The sequence below is a fragment of the Dromaius novaehollandiae genome, chromosome Z, assembly GCF_036370855.1.
Source record: "Dromaius novaehollandiae isolate bDroNov1 chromosome Z, bDroNov1.hap1, whole genome shotgun sequence".
Classification (NCBI taxonomy): Eukaryota; Metazoa; Chordata; class Aves; order Casuariiformes; family Dromaiidae; genus Dromaius; species Dromaius novaehollandiae.
In genome coordinates this window covers 1632464-1656031 of record NC_088132.1, presented here as the reverse complement: position 1 = coordinate 1656031, position 23568 = coordinate 1632464, and the positions used below count along the sequence as shown (strand labels likewise).

The 23568-nt window shown below is 39.9% G+C and overlaps 1 protein-coding gene across 2 annotated transcripts in view; it reads left to right on the top strand.

Moving 5' to 3' along the window:
- Nucleotides 1–23568, top strand: part of PAX5 (paired box 5) — a 175433-nt gene that overhangs the window by 41838 nt on the left and 110027 nt on the right. For both annotated transcript variants that reach the window (XM_026099391.2, XM_026099390.2), the window contains exon 6: nt 17536–17711. In XM_026099391.2, the coding sequence (XP_025955176.1) occupies nt 17536–17711 (176 nt within the window). The remainder of the gene's footprint in view (nt 1–17535; nt 17712–23568) is intronic.

Below are 23568 nucleotides of genomic sequence, written 5' to 3'. Positions count from 1 at the left end.
GACGTCCATGCTAAGTTTGTAAGCCAGTCACATCTTACCATTTACCACAAAATTGATTCTGGGGCCTTCTGTTTAGAAACCTACAAGGTGCATTCCAGGCAATCACGCTATCTCCATCAAACTCTGAACGAACTAGTCAATAATCACCATTCCAAAGGGTGCAGAGGTCTTTCCTATTACCCATGGTATTTTTTATGAGCATCTTTCTACATAGGGAATAGCTGTATGGATGGGTGGATGGAATATAGATATTCACTGTGTACATGTATATTTATATTTAGATATAGTTATGCATATGCACACTGGCCTATTCCCCGTAGTTCATTCTCTTGATTTCTGAATACACTATTCATACATATGGGTCCATGATTTTTAAACCAGCCTTAACTAAAATCATACAGTTTTTGTCCAAAAGCTTGTTGTGGAGATAATTGACCATGACATTCATCCAGATATCTTACAAGCTCAGAATAAACAACCTGCATTTTTTTAAGATGCCAAAAATTTTGTGGATGCATTAGAGGCAATTTTTTATGGATCATATCTGGTTTATCAGGAGATTTTATGATACTACAGAGTGTTCAGTTATAGTGTCATCACTTCACCAATGGGGAAACTGAGGCACAAAGCATTAAAAGGTCTTGCTAAAGGTTACCAAAACTATTGTGGAAGAACCAAGACTTGGTGTCAGATTTCTGGAGAACCACTTCAGGGTCCCACTCAGCACTGCTGCCCAACCAGCATCATCTTCTGAATATATCCCAGTGAATCACGCCTTGCCTCAGGGAACTTGTAGCCTAAGGCAGCTATGATTAAATTTTTATTTTCCTCATTAGAATTGCATTTGTGAGCACCCTCATGCCTGGTCGCAAGAATGACAACCCTTCCTGAAACATCAAATAAAACAGAAACAGTAGCCTGGCAGGCGAAGTACATTTGCTGTTTTTTTTTCAGGTTGATTTGATCAGATCTTTTTTTGCTGGGTAATACGTATAGATAGATGAATGTGGGTATGTACTTGTGCCCCACTTTGTAGGTGTGTTTTTATGTGCAGTATACTCCCACACCACTTACAAAGCATGTTTATATATACAACACAGGAGAATGATTGTGCTATGTGCATAAATGCTTGCTCTGTATCCGAAGAGGTTATCACTGATTTTGTTGGGCTGTTCTAATAGGCTTCTGTTTTCCCTTGCTTTTCTTTGGGTGACCCTGTGCACTTTGTTAGAAGTAGAAAGAAGTGTATGCAGAACAGATAACATTTTATTCTGCACAGTGTCCAGTAAACTGTACCACTTCTTCATCTCTGATTAGTGTTTGCCTGTTTATTCTGGTATGGCCAATTACACTTCTGCTCTGCTTTATCTTTCCAGTCATCTTCCAAATTCTACTACTTTTGTTGAACTCTTACTACTGAGACCACTCATTTTTGTCACTGACATTCATTTAGTAGCCCTCCAACCCCATTAATATGATTTTGTCTCCCAACTCCTTCCTCTCTTTCTGCAGGAACAAGCAAGACTTGTGCTCCATAATAGCAAATTATGATGGGGTTTTAATTTGTTCATGAAGTGGGATATTTTGGGCTCTTATGCCAGCAGTCGTCACTGGTTCTGAAAAGTTAAAGCAACAACGGAAAGATGTATTAAGTATTACTTTGGTATATAGGCAAAAGTGGTTGTGATGTCTTAGTTTAGACTTTTTCAGTTCAAATGAGAATAAGCATTCCTGCAGTGAGAAAGCCTGGCAAAGAGAAACTGCTCTAAGTGTGTACAAATGCAGCCTGTGTTATCTTCATCACAACAGAGAGAGGCCACCTACAGCTCCTTCATGGAATTCTTGCTGCTGCCACTTGCTTTTCATTTTTCAAACCCCACTCGTTTAGCTGTTTATCATAGAAACAGCTTATAACCTTTAGCAGCTTTGGCCACCCTATCATCTCTGTTAGGGAATAGCAGCCCAAGTTAATGACAGTCACTGCCTACAGGATGGAAAACTCTTTCAGCAGCTGATTAACATCGTTGGTGAGAAGGCAGCAAGTGTGTGAGGGAGTGGGGATGGGTGTACCATGTATATGAACGGAAACCTAGGAGTCTGATGGTTCCTAGCATCTATTAAAAACAAATTATAAACGGCAATACTAGATAGAATTGCATTGAGATGGCAGAGGTCTTTAACAGTTCTGATGGGCTGCCGATAGTTGGTTGAAACAAATCGTTCAATGCTGTGATACCTCAGCTCCCAATAACAGAGGGCAAATGGCCTTCCAGGAGGAGATATAGATTTTCCTTTGAGATATGGAAAGGGAAATAAATTAAATTATGTTAGAACATGTTTTTTTTTTCTTTTTAAGAAAAAGAAGGGAAGAGAGACAGACAGAAAAGAAACGGAAAAAAGACAGAAAATAAGCTTCAGCAGGCATTTGCAATTTAATTGATATTTGGCGGCAGGAAGCCAATCAGTATAAGTAAATTGATGTTATAAGATAAAAATAATCACTTAATGGGATACCTTCCCCCATCGCTGAGGCAGACCAAATAAATATAGCCATGCACATTGAAGCAGCGTGATGGTCGTTACTGGGTACAGCCTGCTGCTGTCTTACTGGCAGGGTTCTGCTCAGGCTGCAGTTTATTTTTATGGCATCTGTCTCCACTCCCTGAGAGAAGGCAATGAGGGGTTTCACATTGATTGCCGCTCCAGCCAACAGTGGCTGAGAGAGAGACCATAATTAATGACTTTATTTGCTGGAGCACCGCTGAGAACAATTGAGTTTGTTATGGTAACAACTGATGCCAGCTTTCCTAGAGGCACAAGGGAGGTGTTTTAGTGTGGAGTCCAGCAGCCAGGAACTGGGCAGTTTACCAGATGATCCACATGCATGGGGAGCGCCTGGCAGATGAAGTGTCAATAAAGCTTGAGTGATTCAGGCTTGCGCTGATGAAACTACAGGAAAGGATGAGGGCCCGTATGAAGTATGGCCTTCCAGGACACATGCTCACAAGTTTCATTATTATGGTGCTTTTTAACCACGCTTGGATATCTAGTGATCATGGGAGAGCAGACTCCAGTTCATTAGTTTTTCTGTATATGTGGCCAGGATTGCCGTAAGACCTTCGGAAAAAAAAAAATGCTTGTATTTTATGTAGCAAGCTTCCATCTTTTCCTATCAAGTGGCAGTAACGGTTATGTAACCCTTTTCTCCCTTCTTTCCTGTCACCCCACAGTTAATGTATTTGTGTTTATTATGTAATGGTAAAAAGTTAACTTCATAAAACATAAGTTTTGTTCCTTTCTTTCCTGATCTTTGTTCTTTCAAAGATCTCACTAAGAAGCAGACCGGTACAAACCAGTAATTTTTGTGCATGGGGGTATAATTCTTTTTTATTGGGGCTAACTTTGCCCAGGAAATGGAAAGGTGACTTAGCTTTATAGATTATTTTTTAGCTAAGAATCCATAACTGTATATAAATGTCTATGTATATGTACATATATGTGCATATATGTATGTAAGGAGAAAAAAATATTAGGCAGTATGTGTCTTCAATGTGCTTCCTTTTCCCCTGAGAAGAATAAAGTCAAGAAGAAAGCTGGGGAAATAAAACAACAAAAAAATATAATCAAGCCCTCCAAAAGGTTTTGTAACTTTATATTTTCTGAAAAAGTGTCTGTCTTGTAATTAACTATTTATTGTTCATCAGAAAATAAAAAGATTGGAAAAAATGTTCAATTTCTGATGAACAAAATCTTTTTTCTTCAAAAAAGTGATAACTATCCCCAATATTTTTATTTTTGCCAGAAAAGAGAGAGATCCCTGAGGAAAAACTGTAAATGTTCAAAAAATGCCCAATTTTTGAAAAAAATTTGTTCTGTAGAAAATTTTAGACCAGAATTACAAAATGTCTTTCTTGTATAGCGAAGAATAACCAAGCCTTGCACAAGTCATAGAAAATAATCAAAAAGTTTTCTAAAACCTTACACTTAAGAAAATGATATACTTTAAATGTGTTCTGTTGCCATTGTTGTAAATTGTGGCTTAGCCAATCTTTTGTGCTACATACTTTTGCACTAACAAGCAGAAGAATACTTCAGAAAGTATTCTGTGCTATGCGTAATGCAATGCACTACAAGTATGCACAGTAATACAGTACACTACAAGAAAGAGATTGACATACAGGGATGAGTACAGCACAGGTCACCAATATGATCAGGGAAGTGAAGCTCATGGCATATGAGGAAGGGCTGAGAGCTGAGCTTGATCAGTCTGGAGAATTTGAGATATTTGTGTATGTTTATATATATATATATATATTTATATACTTACACACTAAAACCAGTTTGAACTGGAAAGCTGAAATAATTTTCATTTGAAAATGTCAAGATGGAATATTTCAACACATTCAGAACTTTTCCCTCTGGAGTTTTTGAGTCATGTGGTTCTTCAGAAATGATCCTGGCTTGTGAGCAAGTCAGCTTCAATGAATCAACCCTTTTCAATAGAAAAAAAAGTGTTAAAAATTTCCTGGACATTAGTAATGTACAGCACAGTCAGAATCTTATTCATTGCCATTGAATTCTGTGGCACAGAATGAAACCCAAAGAGATCTATATATGTAACAATGGACGTTTGTTCTCAAACCACCATTATGTATTCATAGAAATGATTTGTTTGCAGACAGCTGGCTGTCATTAAGAAAGGGGGAACATTCAGATACAGCAGTTTTTAAAATTTATTTGCCAAGCTCTGTCCATATTTTTTTCCTAGCTTAGTTATCCAATTAAATGGAAGGAAAATAAGTGAGTATAGGAAAACTCCAGCACAGACATGAACAAAATGGCAATCTCAAATTAGGATGTGGTGGAATTTCTCTCAGTGCGTTTCTTTCAACCAAACTCCTTAATCAAGTTATAACAACTGACTTGTTTCCCAGATCATTGGCAGAATTCTAGCAACATAGCCCCAAAAGTGACCAACTCAACATAAACTTTTTCACCTTTAATGAAAGCAGGTTTTGAAATAAGGGAAATATGTAAAGTGAAATTTTTCCATACTTGCCTTATTATGGCATTCTTGCGATAAGCACAATGTCAAGGGAATTGTACTGTAGATTGCTGAGTTTACTACAGGATAAATAATTAATGTTTAGGTGACACTAATTAATTACAGTAATTAGTACAGACCTACACCATTTTCCTTTAAAAATAAAATCTTGGCTCATTTAGCTTTGTTTTCTATACAGTGAATCAGAACATGTAATGTTTATAAAAGAGGAAGAACCATGACATATAAATATATATTGAAAAGATGTCATTTTTGTTAGATCACTGAATGCTTTTGGTCTTATTTTGTTCTGCAATTTTTAAAAAAGTCTGCAGAACTGTGAATGCACAATGCCAAAATAGTGAATATAAAAACTAACATGATGTTTAACTGCCACTGCAGTTAAACTGACATGACATTTGTCTCTGCCCTTGCATGTGTCAGAAACAGGTCTTTCCCCACCGCCCTGCCGCTGTCTGTGTCATTCCACAGGACATGGCCCACCTGCATTGCATCCTCACACTGTTCACCACAAGAGCTGAACAGTGCGAGAGCAGATCTTTGTTACAAATGGGGTCTTTAAAAAGGACTAATGCCACTGTTACTTGTAAATGACCACATTGTACCAATGTGGACTTTAGATTCATCGCTCTCCACCCTCCCTAGACTACGGACTGCTCCATATGCCCACTCCTCCTCCTTTTCAATATGAAATTAAGTTGGGATTAGAATTTGTAACAACTGAATTTAATGTTTGAGACCTGTATGCCTTTGACCGATACGGAGTTGTACAAGCAAAGGCGAATGCTGAAGATTGATGAAGTCTGAAAGTGGCCCCGTAGAGCCCAGTGTCTGAAGTGTACAGTGCACATATGTATGCTTATCCGTTTAAGCCAGAACCAACCCCCATGGATTTTAGTGCACAGGATTTTGCCCTATGAACCATATTTATGCAAGGGATTTCCTGTGCAGTGGACTGCGCTGTGTAGGCAGATGGCCAAATCATGGCTGTGAGAGCTAGGGATACTGGAGGAGCTGTGCCCTCACTTTTGGAAGAACACGTTAGGTTTGAGGGAAGACAGAGGATTCCCCGTGTATGGTGGGTTACAGCCAGGAGGAGGTCTGGGTACTCCATTCCAGTCTTGTTTGCCAGGGCACTGTTGCTGTGCCTAAGGGGCGTCTGGTTGTGGCATGAGTAGGAACTTGACCAGTCGTACCACAGACAGCAAATTGTACCATTGGTCCCTTGGCTGTGGATAGCCCTGTGGGACCCAATTACAGGCTCAGATTCTGCATTATTTCACTACCCATACTCTGAACTCACCTTTCCAGTTGATGTCATTGGCTGATTTAAGTGAGATCAAGAAACCACCCCAGCATCTGTCCTTCAGATGCTTGTTTCTGACTGGTGCCTTGGAATTTGATGGAGCTTCTAAACACACACACACACACATGCACAAACACACACACACACACACACACACACACACACACACACACACACACACACGACAGAGCATGGGGAAACTCCATACCCCTCTGTTTTTGCTAGTTTGAATAGACAGATGATGCCCAGCTAGCAATAATGGTAGTGTATTTGGCAGCATTGGACTCCTGAGTGTCAGTCTCTCAGTGTTGGGTGCTGTTCAAGTACTGAATAGAAAGGCAGATACAGGCCCTAGAAAGCTTGCAGACTGTGGCAAGCACAAGGCAACACAGCTGCATTCAGGCAGACAGAAGAGATACCTAAAGGAAAATGGAGACACAGATGCAGTTTCTGGATGTGAGAAGTAAACAGAAATTTCTGAGGTGTGAAAACACATATTACACAATGGTAGAAGATTTTTTAAAAATTAGTTTTGCTCAGCTAATGTATACAATTAAAATACATGAAAAATACCTTTAAACTTGCACTTCCTGTACGTTATAAACATCTATGTTTACACATGTTATATTTTGTAATGCTGAATAGGAATTATTCCTGTATTTTTTGCTAGTCATGTAAGCTACTTTGCTGAATTCAATGGAGACATTTGTTTGCTTAGTTGTAAGCATGCATATTTTCAGGCTTGAGATCACAGTTTGTGATTTTTTTTTAAATGAAGCTTTATTTAAATTAAGTCGATGAAAAGTCTGCAGCTATTAGCAGCCTTTTTCATGTGCTGTTTGTGGGTAACAGGGTGGAAATCGTGGGTTGCTGCCTTCTGCTTGTGGATGATCCACAGCATCTGTCTGGCAGCTCACAGCCACAGAAGCTGCATCCTCCTTAGTCTCTCCCTTTCTCTCTGTGCCTGTGGTAAATCCAGCCCTTTCTAGAGGTTGGTGATACTGTTTGAATGTTTCGCCAGGAATTTTCTTTTTAAAAGGAATAACATTTCTACTTAGAAATCCTCAGCAACTTTTAGAACCTTTGCCAGGGTCTTTGACACCATAGTAGAGGCAAGTTTTCCTCTTCAGTTATCCTGACTGTCAGCAGCCAGCCTGGTGGAGTACATTACTGCTCTTGGTGCTTTTAAGTTCAACATATCAAGTGGGTGGGATGTGGGTGAGATCTTTGCTATTATTTTCTCCAGGTAAGTTTCTCAAAAGGTGTTTTGCCAAACATTCAAGGTAGAAATTTTGCTTTGCTTTTATCTTTTCTTTGCTTTTAAACTTTAATGGAAAGATTAGTTTAGACCAATGCCAATTGAACAGTTTATATTTTTCTCATCAAATGTCAGTTTCTGGGGAGAGAAGAAAGTTGGCAATCTCTGTCTACTACAACAAAACCTGCAAAACTTCTTTGTGTCACCCAGCATCTAACTTTTATAGAGGTGTGAAATGTTAGTTTTTTGTGGTGTTGAAACTTTCCTTGAGCTCCATGAGGTCTGTTTCCACTCTGATATCCACTCTGTTTAGCTTCACCAGGATAATAAATGTCCTGTTTTAAGCTATATTATTTTATTGAATGGTTACTTCTGTTTACAGAGATCTCTTTGGACTGCTTTTATATTTTGTACCCTTTTTCTTTGGCTGTCAAATTTAGGTCTTTTCTTCCTTCTGCTTCCTCCTTTAGTGCTGTTCTCACAGAACTGTATTCATCTATTTGCCAGGGAACTTTATACTGCCAGCCTGGTGTGCAGGGTTTCTTGGGCACGTGACCTCCATCTAGCTCTGTAGTGTGTCACACTTTCCAGGTTACCAAATGTTTGGAGAAAAAGAAGGAAGCTTTTCCCTTCTCATTTTATTGCTCTTGTGATTCAGTGGTATGTGCACACCCGGATAGCAGCAACTGTCCATCTTACACAGTTTTTCTCTCTAGACTGCCTACTGACATAAGCCCTCAGCATAGCAGTATTTTTCAAAGTTACAAATCGTCTTCCCATCAGTCGTAATAGGAGGCCAGTCTGGCGTGTCCAAAGCTAAGAAGATCACAATTTCATCTTCAGCCTGCTCTTTTCTATATTACCCAAACATACATAGATATGTCTTTTTTTTTAAAAAAAAAAAAGGTGGAAAGATGTGTTATAAGGTGATATTAAAGTAGGTATAAGCAATGTTAGAATACCTTAGATGAGCTTATAACAGCCATTTAAAAAGCACTCTAACTGAAGAGTACATGAAATAATATGCACATCTCTATAGTTTGCTGCCAAACACATCTTATAAAAATGGACTAGGAAAAAAATCAATTCATCATAATCATTTATTAATGAACTAGTCATGACTGTTATTTTATTTGAAGAGTTACTAGATTTATGACTCCCTTTAGCTACTCCACAGAAATATTAACCTCATTCATACATGATGTTGTGGCTTGCCTTAGAAGTCTTGCTGTCTTGGACAGACTGCCCAGTGGGCTGTTCACTAGCTACAATCACCCAGGACTTGTGTGTCATCAAGTCAAATCATACAGTGCTGCGCTTTTTGAAGGGGGAGGGTTGGAGTGTCAGATTCCACCTCTTTTTACTCAGCTTCTTTGTTTTTAATCTTTTTCTCTCCGGTTCTGAATTGTCTCCCAAAGGGTGAGGACGAATGGTATCATTGACATTGTTTTGGCTGCTTTTTAGAAATAAAACTGTGTCACAAGAGCAATCACAAAAAACACACCAACTCTAACAGTCCTTCCAACCCCTACCACTCAAAAATCTGATGAGCACTTCCCTCTTCCCCTCTGCTTTCAGGATTGACTGACTCAGTAACCATGGTAGTAGCATATGGTGGCTTCTCTTGTGCCCACCAAAAAGAGTGCTGTGTAAGTGAAGATCCAGAGAGCCCACAGGGCACCTGCCTCCCCTCTGCCTAGCTCAGTTCTAGCCACGGCCCTGCTGAAGAGCTAACCAAGCCCACGTCTGTTGTAGCCTGCATGGGTCCTTGATGGTCTGTACATCTGCAGAGGTATAGCATTGTGATACTTCTTCTGATCTAAGTGTAAACTATCCAGAGAGATGGGGACTATCAGCTTAGCCAGGCAAAGAGTATGCAAGGCAGAGGCAACAGCAAGCAGATCTTGCTCGTGCAAAGCTTGGCGTTTAAGCACACTCAGGCCTGCTCACAGAGCCCTTACAGGTGCACAAACAGTCCTGCTCCACTCAGTGGCACTATTTACACAAGTGTTTGTTCAGATGGAGAGTCTGTCAGGATCACAGGAGTTAGCTCTATAAGCATGTGAGGATCCCACAGCTGCTCACCTGACCATTCTGTATGCAAGCATGGGGTGGGGACTCAGCTGCAGGGCTTTGTCAACACAAGCTAATAGGTATGTGACAAAACTTCTGTACGGCTGCTGCAGCATTAAAATCACAGCAAGGGAGGAGATGGGCTGTAATCCCATGGACTGTCAGATACATAAAACCTCCTCTTTTGCTGATGCCCTTAATCAGCTAGTGGTTCACAGTTTTGCAGCTATGGAATTCAGCCCTGCATGCATAACAGTGCTGCAGAATAGCATCTTTTGTGTATAAACGCGTGGCTCTAGCTCTCACATTAGGAAGAATCTCCAGCTCTCCTAGAGAGCTGTGATAAATACTCTCATAGTGGAGACGAGTTCCATCATTTCTCAGCAAAAGACCAGAGGTGGCCGTTCAATGATAAAAGTACTAATTGCTTTGCTGCAGAGTATTTTAGTAACAGTGACACTGACAGGCATATGACACAGCTCAAATCCTCCTTTTTTCCATCTCTTCCATCTCCCAGAACCATTGCAAAATGCAGTACTGAAAATATAAGCACCATACAGCAGAGTTTAAATATAGGTCATGAGGTTGATGGGCCAGAAGCTTGCTGTGCAAGGCAATGCCGCTGTTGAGAAAGGATTGCCACTACTATTTTGAAAACGCTCCACCCCTCCCCAGGAAGAAACTACAGTAGCCATGGCAGGCAGAGTACTCAGGCATTCCCAACAGTCCCTAGCTAATCCCATGTTTTTGGGATGTGGTCTGCCACATCCATGTTGAGCAGTAGTGTGCAGTGCAGAGACCCTGCAACAGACAGTGGCAAACTGGTACAGCTGGGCACAGTGCAGTGCTATATGAGGATTTGTAGCTGAGAGCCCAGATGATACAGCTTGATTCACAGCACCTTGCACTGACTGAACAAACCCTGACAAGAGATGGAGATTACTCCTGGCTGCACACTACTGCTTGTGGCTGGGGGTGAGGGGAGGGTGAGTACTGGTGGAACCAAAGTGGAAATATGTTCCTGAGTGCACATGAGGAATGAATTGTATATACAATAAGCAGTAGCTTATTGTAACATAAAGTGAAACAGGCCACTTTGCGCTCACTATGCCAGCTGTGTCCATTTTGGAAGGTGGAATATAACAGCTCATACATCTGTCTAAGGCTTACTGACCTCTAGGTGTGAGTGTGCCCTTGGCTCCAACTGTTCCTCATCACAGTTGCAAGAGCAAAGGACAGGATGGAGGACAGACTGGAGGGTGAATGTGACAGTGGGGATGACCGTGCATCTAAAATAATATAAAATTTGGGAAATAGCTAAATAACACCAGCAATCCCCCACCAGCTTGCAGGTACTGTGAGCTGTGACGTTCCTAGCTCACTTGCTCCCAGCCCTAGCTCTGCTGGATTTCCAAATGTGCTGGGGAGCATTCAGCCTGGGGCTTCTCCCCAGAGAAAAAGTATGAATGTATCTAAGGTCTAGTTCAGCTTGCAGCTTATATTGTGCTTGAAGGTAGGAGTGTGAAAATGTTATAATTCAGTCTTTTCATACCTATGTGGCCAAATAAGGCCCAGGATGCTGCACACAGTGGGCACAGAAGCCAGAGCAGAGCTGACCAGGTGGCAGAAAACTTTAACTGCTAGGTCTCTCTGTTTTTACAGTCATTCTGACTGTAAAGTCAGTAAAATATCTGTATAAATGCAATGCTAAGATGGGAGTGTTTAGCAAAAATTCCCTGAGTTTTTACAAGCTTGGACGAAAGACAATACATTGCAGTAGACAGATGCTGATCTCTGTGTCTCCAAAGGGAGCAGTACTGGTCCAAGTATATCTACCAGGTCAAGCTTTGAAATGAAGAAGCAATAAGCCACTGAAATGGTACTATCACCAAAACATGATTGATCAATTGAATTCTATCAGAGGCAGTGGGCAGTGAGATTAACTCAGGCCTGATGGGTTCAATGAGTTAAAGCATGATGTTCATTTCAGCTTCATTTCACCAGTCTTTGCTTGTGAAATTGGTCAATCAATAGAGGTTGAAGATCATATATATATATATTGGTGACCATCTTATAGGGAATATAATCTAGTATAGTCAGCTCTTGACTCCGGCTGCCTTCAGTGGGTAATGGAGACAGAGCAGAGACTCTATCAGTGCCATCGAAATGGCCTGATATCTTTTCCAAATGAAAAGTATTTTTGGATCTCTGATGATTTATCTTTTTTTTCCTCTTTCTCACTTTGATCTATGGCAAAACCCATACCCATCTTTGTGAAACATAGTGATTTCTCTTGAAAATATTTGTGTGATGATCAGCTATATACACTTCAAAATATAAAGTTTCTTTTTAGCGACACTGTCTTTTAAAAAAAATAAATAACAGTGTTTAGAAAACTCAGATAGTGTAAATGTAGACATCTCTCCCAGTGCATGTCATTCTGAAGCCAGTGCTTTACTAGGAAGAGCAAGAAACTGCTTGCTGCCAGATGTACACAGTCCTTAGAAGGTGGTATGAAAATTCAGTTTTTATTTTAAACAAAGCCTTCCAAATGGTAATTAAACAAAGTCTTTATCTTCTCTGGACTAATTTACAGGCATGATACAATGAAACAAATCACCTTTTTGCCTCCTGGTAATATTTCATTTGCTTCATGATGTTTTAAACGTAGTGAATAACATCCTTCCTAATTAGCCAGCATCTCCCTGTAAGGTGGAGTAATTAGGTATGATACTAGGTAATGAAGCTGGACAGTACAAATTAGAGACAGAAACCATGTACTTTATGAATATGGGCTGTTCATGCTATGGGTTATTTACTTCCTTGATTAACCCTGTAAAACCATGTTGTTAAAAAAACCCCAAACCTAAAAACCTAAACCAGGAGATTGCCTTTCCTCCAGAATAGAATCACATTAGGCAAATATTACACAGAGATGTGTGCTTTATGGTACATCATTATTATTAATAACACTGGAAATATTATTCCAGTTGAATTTAAGCATGGCACCAATTTATCAGTTGCTATCACCTGGCTTAGATCCTTAGGGCTACACTTATTTACACCAGCTGGGAATGTGTCCCATGCTATTCCATAGTGCTACTTCATAATGAAATAATTAAATGTGCTATTTTCCCTCTCTAAATAATAAAAAAGAAACAAGCTGAAGTTGATCTTTTTTCTTTATTTCAGTGTTTTTACCGACATTTTTATGATTTGCCTTTTTAACACTAAGCTTTAGCACTTTTAAAAATGCTCTGGTGTTTTATGAGAACAAGGGTTATTTGTTCTTCTTAACTAGATCCATAATATTAGAAGTGTGTGAATAAAACACTATTTTAAAACAAGGGAGTTAAGTGGTGAGTATTGTTAAAGATCTGTTTTAGGCATATTTAGCAATTCCCTGTTTCCTATTGTTTCAGAAAACATGTCAAAGACATATATTTAACCATAAAAGTACATTACCCACAAAATAGATCACATTTTATCAAATTCCTTAAACTAATCTTGCCATTTTTTCATGTCTTCACAAAATAACTTCCTCTTAAATAACTAAGATCTAGTATTTCTGAATGATATCCACATAGTTCAGCCAGCCTTTTGTCAGCAATATACCTCTTCTCAGGGGTGGATCTGTTCTTTGCTTCCCTCTTTCTACACTATTCAGGCTTTAACTAACTGTAGGGAATCCTTTGCTAGTATGTAATATTAGCATTATATTCGCCTTCAGCTATCTGAAATCACGCCACTTTCTTTAGAACGGTGCCCCACTTCTGTTGTCAAATCATAGGTCATTTTTTCTGGGTAGAACATGAGCATGCAAGAGGTTGTCTGTGTTGCTCACAATTCATAGTAAGAAGAGACTGCTTTTTTTTCATGCGGATGCCCGGTAGTAAATATGGACCAGGAGAGGATGTTTGTGGGAATTTTCCCTATATAAAAATGTACTCAAACACCATGAGTTCCTGAGCTATGAATCACAGGCTGGATTATAACCTGAGTTTTGTGCTTACATGAAAGAATCCTAAGCAGTATCTGGACTTGGAGGCTGGTTATATGGGAATGGCTCAAGTCAGATCAATGCAAAGGCTAGTGAAGCAGCAGCACTGCCCAGTGGAGCAGATCCGGAACATGCTGGGACTTGGTGCTGGTATAGATGAGGAGGAACATACTCTCTCCTCTGAGTAAGGGCAAATCTGAATGCACGGGCTGCAGAGAGATCCCTGGGAGGCACAGTGCTTCGGGCGTCGTGTTAGGAGGGAAGTACATTATATCTGAGAAAACTGCAATCTAAGGGCACATTCTTGTCCTGTCTATATAATCTGCTAGAGATAAAGAATGAAATATTCCTTTGAGAAGAATGTCCTCTTTTGCATTAAGGAGAATATTTTATCTGCATTCTTCATTAGCATTTCTAGAAAGATGCCATTGGACTGGGAACTAATTGTTTTGCAGAGTAGGTATGCACATTCATAGAGCTACTGTCAACAAAACATAACCCTCCTAGGTGGATGCATTGATTATGTGAAAAATGTTTTTACCACTCCCTGGAGCCTATTTATAACCCATACTGTTTCAAACCTGCCAATGGTATTTTAATTATCAAAGATGTTCTAGTGTATTCAAACAATGCATAATGCTAATGGTAATTATCTCACATTTATATCATATCTAGCAGCCAAATGCATCTCAAAGACCTTTATGAACTTTTAGATGTCATGTGCAGCATATAGAAAAGTGCAATGAAATCCAGCACTTAGTGAGTTTGGGAGAGAAAGTGAAAAAGCACTGAGCATCCCTTTGTTCATAGGATGTGGACAGAGAGAGGGAGAGGGAGAGAAAAAGGCCGAGTGAACTGCAGTTCCCAAACTAGGTTATCCTGGACACTACGGGTCATCCTAATAGTTTCAGAACTGCATCATTTCTGCCCGGGTACCTCCCTGACAGCAAACCACATATGCATTGCTCCTTCATTTCAGAAAAATCAAGCTGTGTCAGCAATTACCTTTGAAAGACTGATCCTGTCCCAGATTCTGGATGGCATGTGGAGATCTTACAAATACAGATGTGAAAATAGTCCTGTAGTGTTGGGAAACAGGTCCTCTCTGACTTGCTGTGCAGGCTTCACTTTCTGCAGGCACATCAAATCCTGGTCTTCAATTTCAAAATCCTCCAAAACCTCTGACTCGCTTCTGAATTTCTCTGATACTGCATTTATGTGTAGATTTCCCTTCCAGAACAGCCTACATGGAGATCCTCTTCTTTTCCTAGTATTTCTTAAGACACTCCAGTGGCAGGTCCTGCAGGGGGTCACTCCTGCTCTGAGTTCACTAGAAGGAAGGACGGTCAGCAACGGATCTGACTGAGTCAGAAATGCTGTCATTTGATAATATCCCTGCCCCATGCCTTTCCTAAGTCTCTTAAACTGCGTGCTTCTTAAGCAGAGATGACAGAGCACAGTACCTACTATGCAGGTGTCCTGAGCCTGACACAGTGCTGTCTGTCACTTAATGAAACTGCTAACTTTAGAGTTAATATTTGTTTGGCTCAATCTTTTCCAAATGTATTTACAAGAAAAAAATCCAGAGCTGTGCTCAATGCAAACGCTCCATAACACAAGTGTTGCTGGTAAAACATGAATCTGCTGCCCCATATTTAAATACGATCTGATCTCATTACACCCAATCTTTGGCTATATAAACAATACATAAACAACACTGGAGTCACGGAGAACATTTTCCAGGTCATACCGTATCTTGCATCATTTTACTCCCTTTCATCACTTCCTTTAGAACAAAATTGTGTAAAGCATTGACTTTGATGCCAAATAGTGAATAACATTAGTTTAACCTGAAATTTAAAGCCAGCATTTCTATGCTCCAGAGACTGTCTCTCCCTGGCCTTTTGCTACCATGCAGCTAGCAACCAGAATTTTAATTTTATAAGCCATGCTTGACTAAACCCAGCACTATGTCTATTAGATAATATTTGATTTGGAATGGTAAAAAAAGATTTAAAGATATACTGCTTTCTTATACCCCTTGGTATCGTTTCACACCTCTGTACACGTGCTTAGACTTTCTATTCAGAGGACATGTTCAGATTTTTTGCTCCATGAAATAAACTGAACCATCACTCTACAAAAGCTAACATTGTCTATTCTTGGTTTTAATTACATGAATTTGTCCAAACAGGTAAATATAAAGCTGTTGTGACCTAAATTATTGAGGTAAAATTTAAAATGATATTTCCTACACTAATTGCCTGTTCAGTGCCAGCAGCATGTCATGGAGATTGACCTAGCTTTTCAAAAGTATTTCTATTTGTTGGCTCCCCAGTTTGAGAGACCTGTCTTAAAGGAGTCTTGTTTTCTCATTATTGGTACACAATAATTTCTGGAAAATGCAGCTGTGTTGAATGGTGACTACCCAAATTGGTAGACATTTGTAAAAAATCTTGCCTACTGGGCATCACTCGTTACTGATGGCCAGCACATGTTTGGGGACAGGACTGGCATCTGCAGCAAGAGGTTATTTTTGTACAGATCTCCTTTGTTACTTTTCATCAAAAAATTTGATGCAGAATCCACTGTAAAAGAACTGAGTGCTGTTATTCATCTGTAAACTACTTAGACAAAAAGCCATAGGAACACTAATGATAATCTTATTGTTAAGTATACATTTAATTTATGCTCCTCAAAACCATATTGGCATTGAGATTTTATTTTGAAACATTTCATCCCCTTATCTAGTGCAATGTTGGCATCAGGAAAAATCTCCTAATATTTACTTTTGTTCTTAGAGTTCCACCTCCTGGAGTCCTGGGAATATTGCAGACCTCAGCCTTCATCACAGAAAAGATATGTTTCTAGCACTGACAGTTGAAGGAGTAGATAGAAAACTACTGTGAATCTGCAAAAAACAAATTGAAATAAGCCCCCATATTGCACAGCTTTTATAAGTGCCAATATAAACATTTTTCAGACTAGTACTGTGGCTATTTTCCCATGAAGTGGGCACTCACACTAAGAAGTTTTGTTAAATCTCTGCCAAAAGGAGAGAGCTAGAAAATGCAGCCTTTCATCATGCCTATAAAATGAAGAAATGTGAAGTGAAATTTTAATGAGGTGGTATTGTGAGCCAAGAGGATGCATCAGGCCAGGCCTTGTCAGGTCATTGTGTTGATGAGTCTGAGTCCCAGGGACATCCCATCTTAGTGGGACTGCAATTAGACAGTCCCCGTGTTTTGGGAATTGTCTGGACAGTGCAGCAGCTACAGGTGGTCCTGTATTAAGAGTCCCTGTTTCCTGACAGAAGCACATTATAGTACAGAGCTTAGCGTAGCATAAGAGTTGAGTGCTGAGTGCTTCTGGACAGCAGTAATACCTACGCTGTAGTGGGAGGATGGGGATGAAGCATATGGACAGTGACTAGGAAAAACAGGTCTGCTGCAGCTGATTCACATCAGCTGTTACTCTGGCATCGGGTGGTGTACTTATATTCCAGTGTCTTCCTGGATCTAGACTATTAGAGATTCAGAAGTGTTGTCATAAAGGTGCTGTGAGCCTACATGTGACAATTATCATTTTTAAACCGTATGTGAAATCACTGATGGTAAATTGCAGTAAGGATTGGCTATAATGTAAGTACAGTATAATGGATCAGCACAACTTCTGGAAATAGGCATCTTGCTCTTAACTGCCTCTCAAAGAGTTTTTTCATCTTTTCAGCATACTGATACCCACACCTATTCAAAGGACAACATGAAACAGCACTGTCTGAGTCTTGTCATTGCAATGCTTATTTATTCTGTGTTCTTTGTCCTCTTTGAAAGGTATTCAGGAGTCTTCAGTACCAAATGGACATTCTCTCCCGGGTAGAGATTTTCTTCGGAAACAGATGAGAGGAGACCTTTTTACTCAGCAGCAATTAGAAGTGTTGGACCGAGTCTTCGAGAGGCAACATTATTCTGACATTTTTACAACAACTGAACCCATAAAACCAGAGCAGGTACTATTGAAAACATTCAAAGTTTTTCAGATGTGCTTTCTGGTGGCAGAGGCCTCCTTGCTGGAAACCACCAAACTCTTAGCTCTCAGAATCTCCATGCAAAAACAGCAAAGCAGGCATTGTATCAAGCTCTTCAGCTAAGTGCATGGCAGCCCTAAAGGAATGTATTTAAAAAAATGAAGGAAATCAGTTGCTGTGTAAACATTAGCAAGTGTTTGGGTATGAAATTACACTCGATCTAGGCCATTTACATCAAATGACTGCTTAAAGAGTATCACGGCTTCTGATGCTTTTATTAGATCAAAGGTAGGCTATGCAGCTAGTAAGGAGCAGATTTGCAAAATTCTATGCCTAATTTTGGTTCATAGTTAGTATGACTGTGCACACAAATTAGATTTTTGTATCCAGAAATGGCTTATTAGGCATGTAATTGGCCATTTGCTGAGAGAAACACCCAATTAGTATGTGAAGGTAGATTAATTGCACCTACAGATTAGCAGCATATTTCAGAAGAACCTGGCACTAATTTTTTGGAAAGTTCCATTCCTACTTCACAGACACACTACAGAGAAACATGCAAAAATTGATTGGCTGTGAATCTCTTCTCTAAGTTCTTGTTGTTCTAATGCCTCAGCCTTTAATTTAGCTTCAGCCATGGGAGCTAGAAAATAAAATAATGCTGGCAGTTTCAGTACAGGTCTATCTTGCTACATTTTTTATATTTAACAATATATTTGTTTAATTATTGTTAGTCTCCACTGTTCCTATTATTAGACCTGATTCTTAGCATGGTGTATGGGCTTCCAAAACTAGAAACACTGATTTTCCTTGGAGGAATCTGCGTATTTGAGGACCACTGGAAGATATCAGGAACATAGCAGCCTACTATCTTTGTGACTCCAGAAGGGAGGAATATGTATTGGCTGAACTTTTTTGAAAGATTAATGCTTATGCTGCAAATCATACAGTAGAGTAGAAATCCCACATGCCTTTAAGCCCATGTCCCTCTTTTATTATTTAATTCCTAGAGCCATAGAATAATTTGTCTTTCACCTGCTTATTCATCAAATATTGGAGTAAAAGTTTGTGCTGTTTTTGTGATTTTCCTGATTTGTATTTGTGAGAAACTCTAGAAATCTGAACTCAACTTGGAAAAAGAAGGGGAGGATGCTGAGATCACTGTGAATTTTTTCAAACCTCATTAGGAAAGTCAAACAAGTGGCATCTCTGAAAGGTGAAATGGCCTTCACATACCGCTAGATGGTGATTATCCCATCCCTAATACCGGTGATACTGGAGAGGACAAGCACAGTACCAGCTCCTACTGTAAGCTTTTTCAGTACTGGTCATGTAGAAGTTGTGTGGTCCCTGTTTAACTTTCATGTGCCAGAAAAGCAATCACAAAGACTACCATGATGGAAAAGGATCATTTCTTTGCTATATGTATTCTAAAGTTTCTGAGTTATTTGAAATTTTAGTTCAAAGAACATAGTCCAGCAATGAATATAGCTAGATAAGCTTTTTTGGTTTAATAAGAAGAACAGAAGACTTAATACACAAAGTTTCTGAAGTATCCTGATTGACGAATGTGGGATATTCAGCTGTTGGTGGAAAGCAAGTATCTTCCTGGATCTACACAAACAGCTGTAATTGGAATAGCTAAGTGTCCAGAGAATTTAGATTGTAGATATGCCCCTATTGATTTGGTAATCACGATGCTCTTGATGCTCTGAGATGCTAAACAGATGCTGAGAAATGTGATGTCGGGAGCTGTGAAAGTTGAGAGCTGGGAAAGCAGAGCTGTCTTGCCTAGGCATTCATAAGTTTAATTACAAATGGAGTTTGCTAGTTATTTGATTTTACATAGGTTGTTGCATTCTCTACTGGGCCATGGTTAAGGACTTGTGGTTTTTTGGAATTAGCCTGTGCTTTTCAGTGACATTTACAGTGGAATTTTCACAAACATGGACACATGTAATTCATATGAATAGTTCTGATGCACAAAGATATGATATGAATGCCACTGCTTACAGAAGCAGTCCTATTTTGCCCCTTTTGAAAGTGAAGAAAAATTGTCATGAAACTGATTGAAATGGAAAATCTGCCTGGATCAATTAGTAAGGCCAAAGAAATCAATTAGAATGAAATATTGAAAACGTTACTTATGTGACTTGGAAGATTACATGCAACCAGGTGACACAGTAAACATAAGAACTACACCCAGAATCTTAGGTTGTCCAGAATGTCACTGAATTCAGAAGGTAGTGTATTGAGAGCAAATTTAGTAATGGATATATGGAATACTTATCCATTCCTGCAGAGGAAAATAGGGATACATTACTCCTCTCCGTACAGATGAGGCATGGGGAGCAGTCTCGTATGAGCTACTTGTCCCTTGCTTATATGTTACATTAGAAACATGGTCCAGTTCAGCAAGCTGAATGTTGCTAATTTTACTCAGGCAAAAAACCTTCTTGAAGTCACTGAGCTGTTCCTCTAAGGAGAGCTCCTGGTATTCTACCAGAAGAGTTACGATTCTCTGGACATTAGAACAAGGAATTCCATTTTTCTCCCTGTTTTACTCCTCCTCTCTAGTTCTTCCTCTTTGCTTGTGAGCTGGGAACATTGCTCAAGGATAGTGGAGATTCCTTAGTGGCTGAGACTGGAAAGGCATAGGGCAGGACAAAGGAGAGATTTTTTTTTTTTATTTGTGCCTTGATCATGGTGAGTTGTGGCAGAGGCACAAGGTCCCTTCTACATAGGTAAGAATTTTGCAGCCTAGAAGTGCTCTGACCCCAGCTGAAGACTAGCTCCCATTGCCTGAATTCCTCCTTTTGCATTTTCTGGAGAGCATTTGGGGCTTGCCTGCTGGATAATGTACGTTTCCCCTCACACGGGTAGACATGTTGATGGGCCATGTCAGAGTGCTTTCTCACCTGTGTCAAACCTTTTGCTTTGAGTACTTCCAGTGCTTTCTTTACTTTTTTATCTTTAATGTCTTTGTTGCTCAGTTCTCCTGTATTAAATGGAGACGCCCTAAGTTATCTCTGGCCTCAAAACCTGCTGTGCTCTTGACAAACATTACCTGAGTTTTCACATCTACTGTGAGTGATGACTATATCTATAGAAAAGCCCACAGGGAAATGAACACTTGTCTTTGGAGAAGAGCTTACATGATGCTTAAAGAGAAGGCAACCACTGCACAGTGACAGGAAAATAAAATATCAGATAGTCATTCATTCAGAAACAGTGTCCATTTTATGTATTCAGTGAGGCAGGGATCCTACTGTGCATTCATATAATTAAAGATTGTGTCAGACTGTATACATCAGGGTGCAGAATTAAGGCATTTCCTATTATGTGCTTCATTTTGCAACCTAATGTCCTAGTGACATAGCTATAAATGCATATGTGTGTATTCTTTGGTGTTGGTATGTAGTGCCTGCACACATAGTGTGTGACAAAAATTTAATGGCAGGTGAATGCTGTGCTTGTTAAGTCAAGCAGCTGGGAGCTGGGAAGTCTCAGTCTGAAAGCTGGCTGCACAAACTGAATTCTCCTTTTGTGTGTACTTATTATGGAGGAATAACATGGGGATAAAAACAAGAATCAGAAAGCACACTGGCCTTCCTCTCTCCTACAGAAACCTGCTAAAAATATTAATTCATGTATAAAATGAATGCCTTTCCATCACGATTGTGTTCTTTTGTGCTCATTTTCTGCAAACAGCCCATAATCGATTTGTACTATTTGCAAATGTTCACAGGAAACTGATATTATGTATTCCAGGGAACTGATTCTGAAATGCACATAGCTGTGTGTTTGCACAATCACAACTGCACTGCCATTCTTCTAATGATTGATAGCCATCAACACCTTTGGTGTCCTTGATCAGCCAGGACAAAGCAATATGGCTTGAATGTCACATAATCCTCAGATCTCAAAGAAGGAAAGTATTCACATCATCTACCTCTTGGACTAGTAACAGCATCTGTTTTCCTTTTCATGCTCTTTTGATGTCTGTGGGGACAGGTCTTGTGGTTCCACACTGTACTAACTGTACAGTGCAGTCCCTGTTGCCAACAAGGAAAGCTGTTTGCTCTAGTAGCGTAGCCTACCCAAATACTTCCCGTGGAGCAAAGCTCTGATAGTTTAAGAAGTGGCTTTTGCCTGCCTGCCCTGATAATTGTGCTGTACAAATATGTTCCTGACAGGCCACACTTCTCTGATCTGACACCTCTCCTAGGCAAAACCCCAGAGTTTGCTGCACAAACAAGTCAGTTTTTATTCAGAACTTGTACTCATCCTATGTCCTGCCTATGCAGAGAACCATTCATTGAGTGGCGTAATTTTCTATGCTTAGTCCATTAGGACCATCCAGCTAAAGGAAATGGAGGTATGGTTATACTCAGTGAAATTATCTGTTTAGGTGTAAGGCTGATTGTCCTCAAATGGCTTCCCACGGTTCCTGGCAAGTGCTCAGAAAACCAGAGAAGCTCTCCATTCATTGGGGAAAGCCATCACTTGCATTTCCCTGGCTAGTCCCTAGAAGGCCTCAGAGCGCTTATACATAAGTCCAGTACCAATGAAGAGTTTGGTCTTGCCCACACCCAGAATGGTTAGGCATGGTGCTCAGAGGTGGATATATGCCCCCCATGTTACCTTGCAGTGGAGTTATTCCTCCTTTTAGTGCACTATGTCATAGCGCTGGATTCCTAGGAACAATGTGGAAGAGTCATATCCTAGTGACTCTGCTACCCAGACCTGTGCAGAGTCTGCCCGTTTCATGTGGGATTCATTGCACCCTGGTGGATCTGCTCTTTCCATATGCAAAAATGCCTTGCTTCCAGTATTTTTACAAGACTCATAGACACATTCAGTGAGCCCATTCCCTCATACAACCTGATACCCCCTTCTATAGGCCTCTGAATACCTATAGAAACTTTCCACCTGCATACACAGCACTCTCACCTCCATGAAACTGTGATAGGTGTGCACACACCAACAACCCACCTCAACCTTGCCTCCTTGAGTCTTACTTAAAACTGCTCTTGCTGCTTCTATTGATTTTGTTCCCTTTAGTAATGCTGGGTCTGATCCACCTTCCTATTGCACTGGTCCCTCACTGCCCTTCTGGAATAAGACAGGGTAGAGATGGTGTAGAGACCAGACAGGATCTATCCCCAGGATTTACCACACATTACCTTCTACAAGGGTAGAAGGTAATATGCAGCTGCATCTCAGGCTTCCAACCCTGAGGGCATACAATACCTAGTGAAGGTGTGTTTTACTTCAAGGTTGTTCTTCCTCCCCCCACCAAAAAGAGACTTTGCCAGGGCTGTGCAAAAATGGAACTTTTTTTTCTCCGAAACATCTGTGAATAGTTGATTCAAATGCATTTGTCATTTAAAGCATTGACAAAAGAAGTTCCTGGAGAATCAAGATCTGGAAAATAGCTGCTTGCTTAACTTAAGGCATGAGAAGTTAAAAAATGATGCAGGAAAGCCCTGTCAAAATAGGTTAGAGGAAAGGTTAGACACAGACTGATGTGTTTTTGGTAGCTGTAAGAGCTAGAGTAGTGCCTTTACAGGGGAAAATTGTGGAATGAAGTATATGCAACAGAATCAACTGGACAGAAGAGTCAGTTTATTAATTTCCTCAGAATAAAGAAGAAAATTATCTATGCTGGATTTCTGTCTATAATTGAAATGGAGTCTCTGGCATTTTCAGCTTTACACATGAGTCCAATCAAATACTCATTGAAGCCAAGAGGAATATGTCTGTTGACTTCAATAGACTTTAGATCAGGGCCATAATGAGGCATAACATGATGTCACCAAATTCAACACTGTGTAGG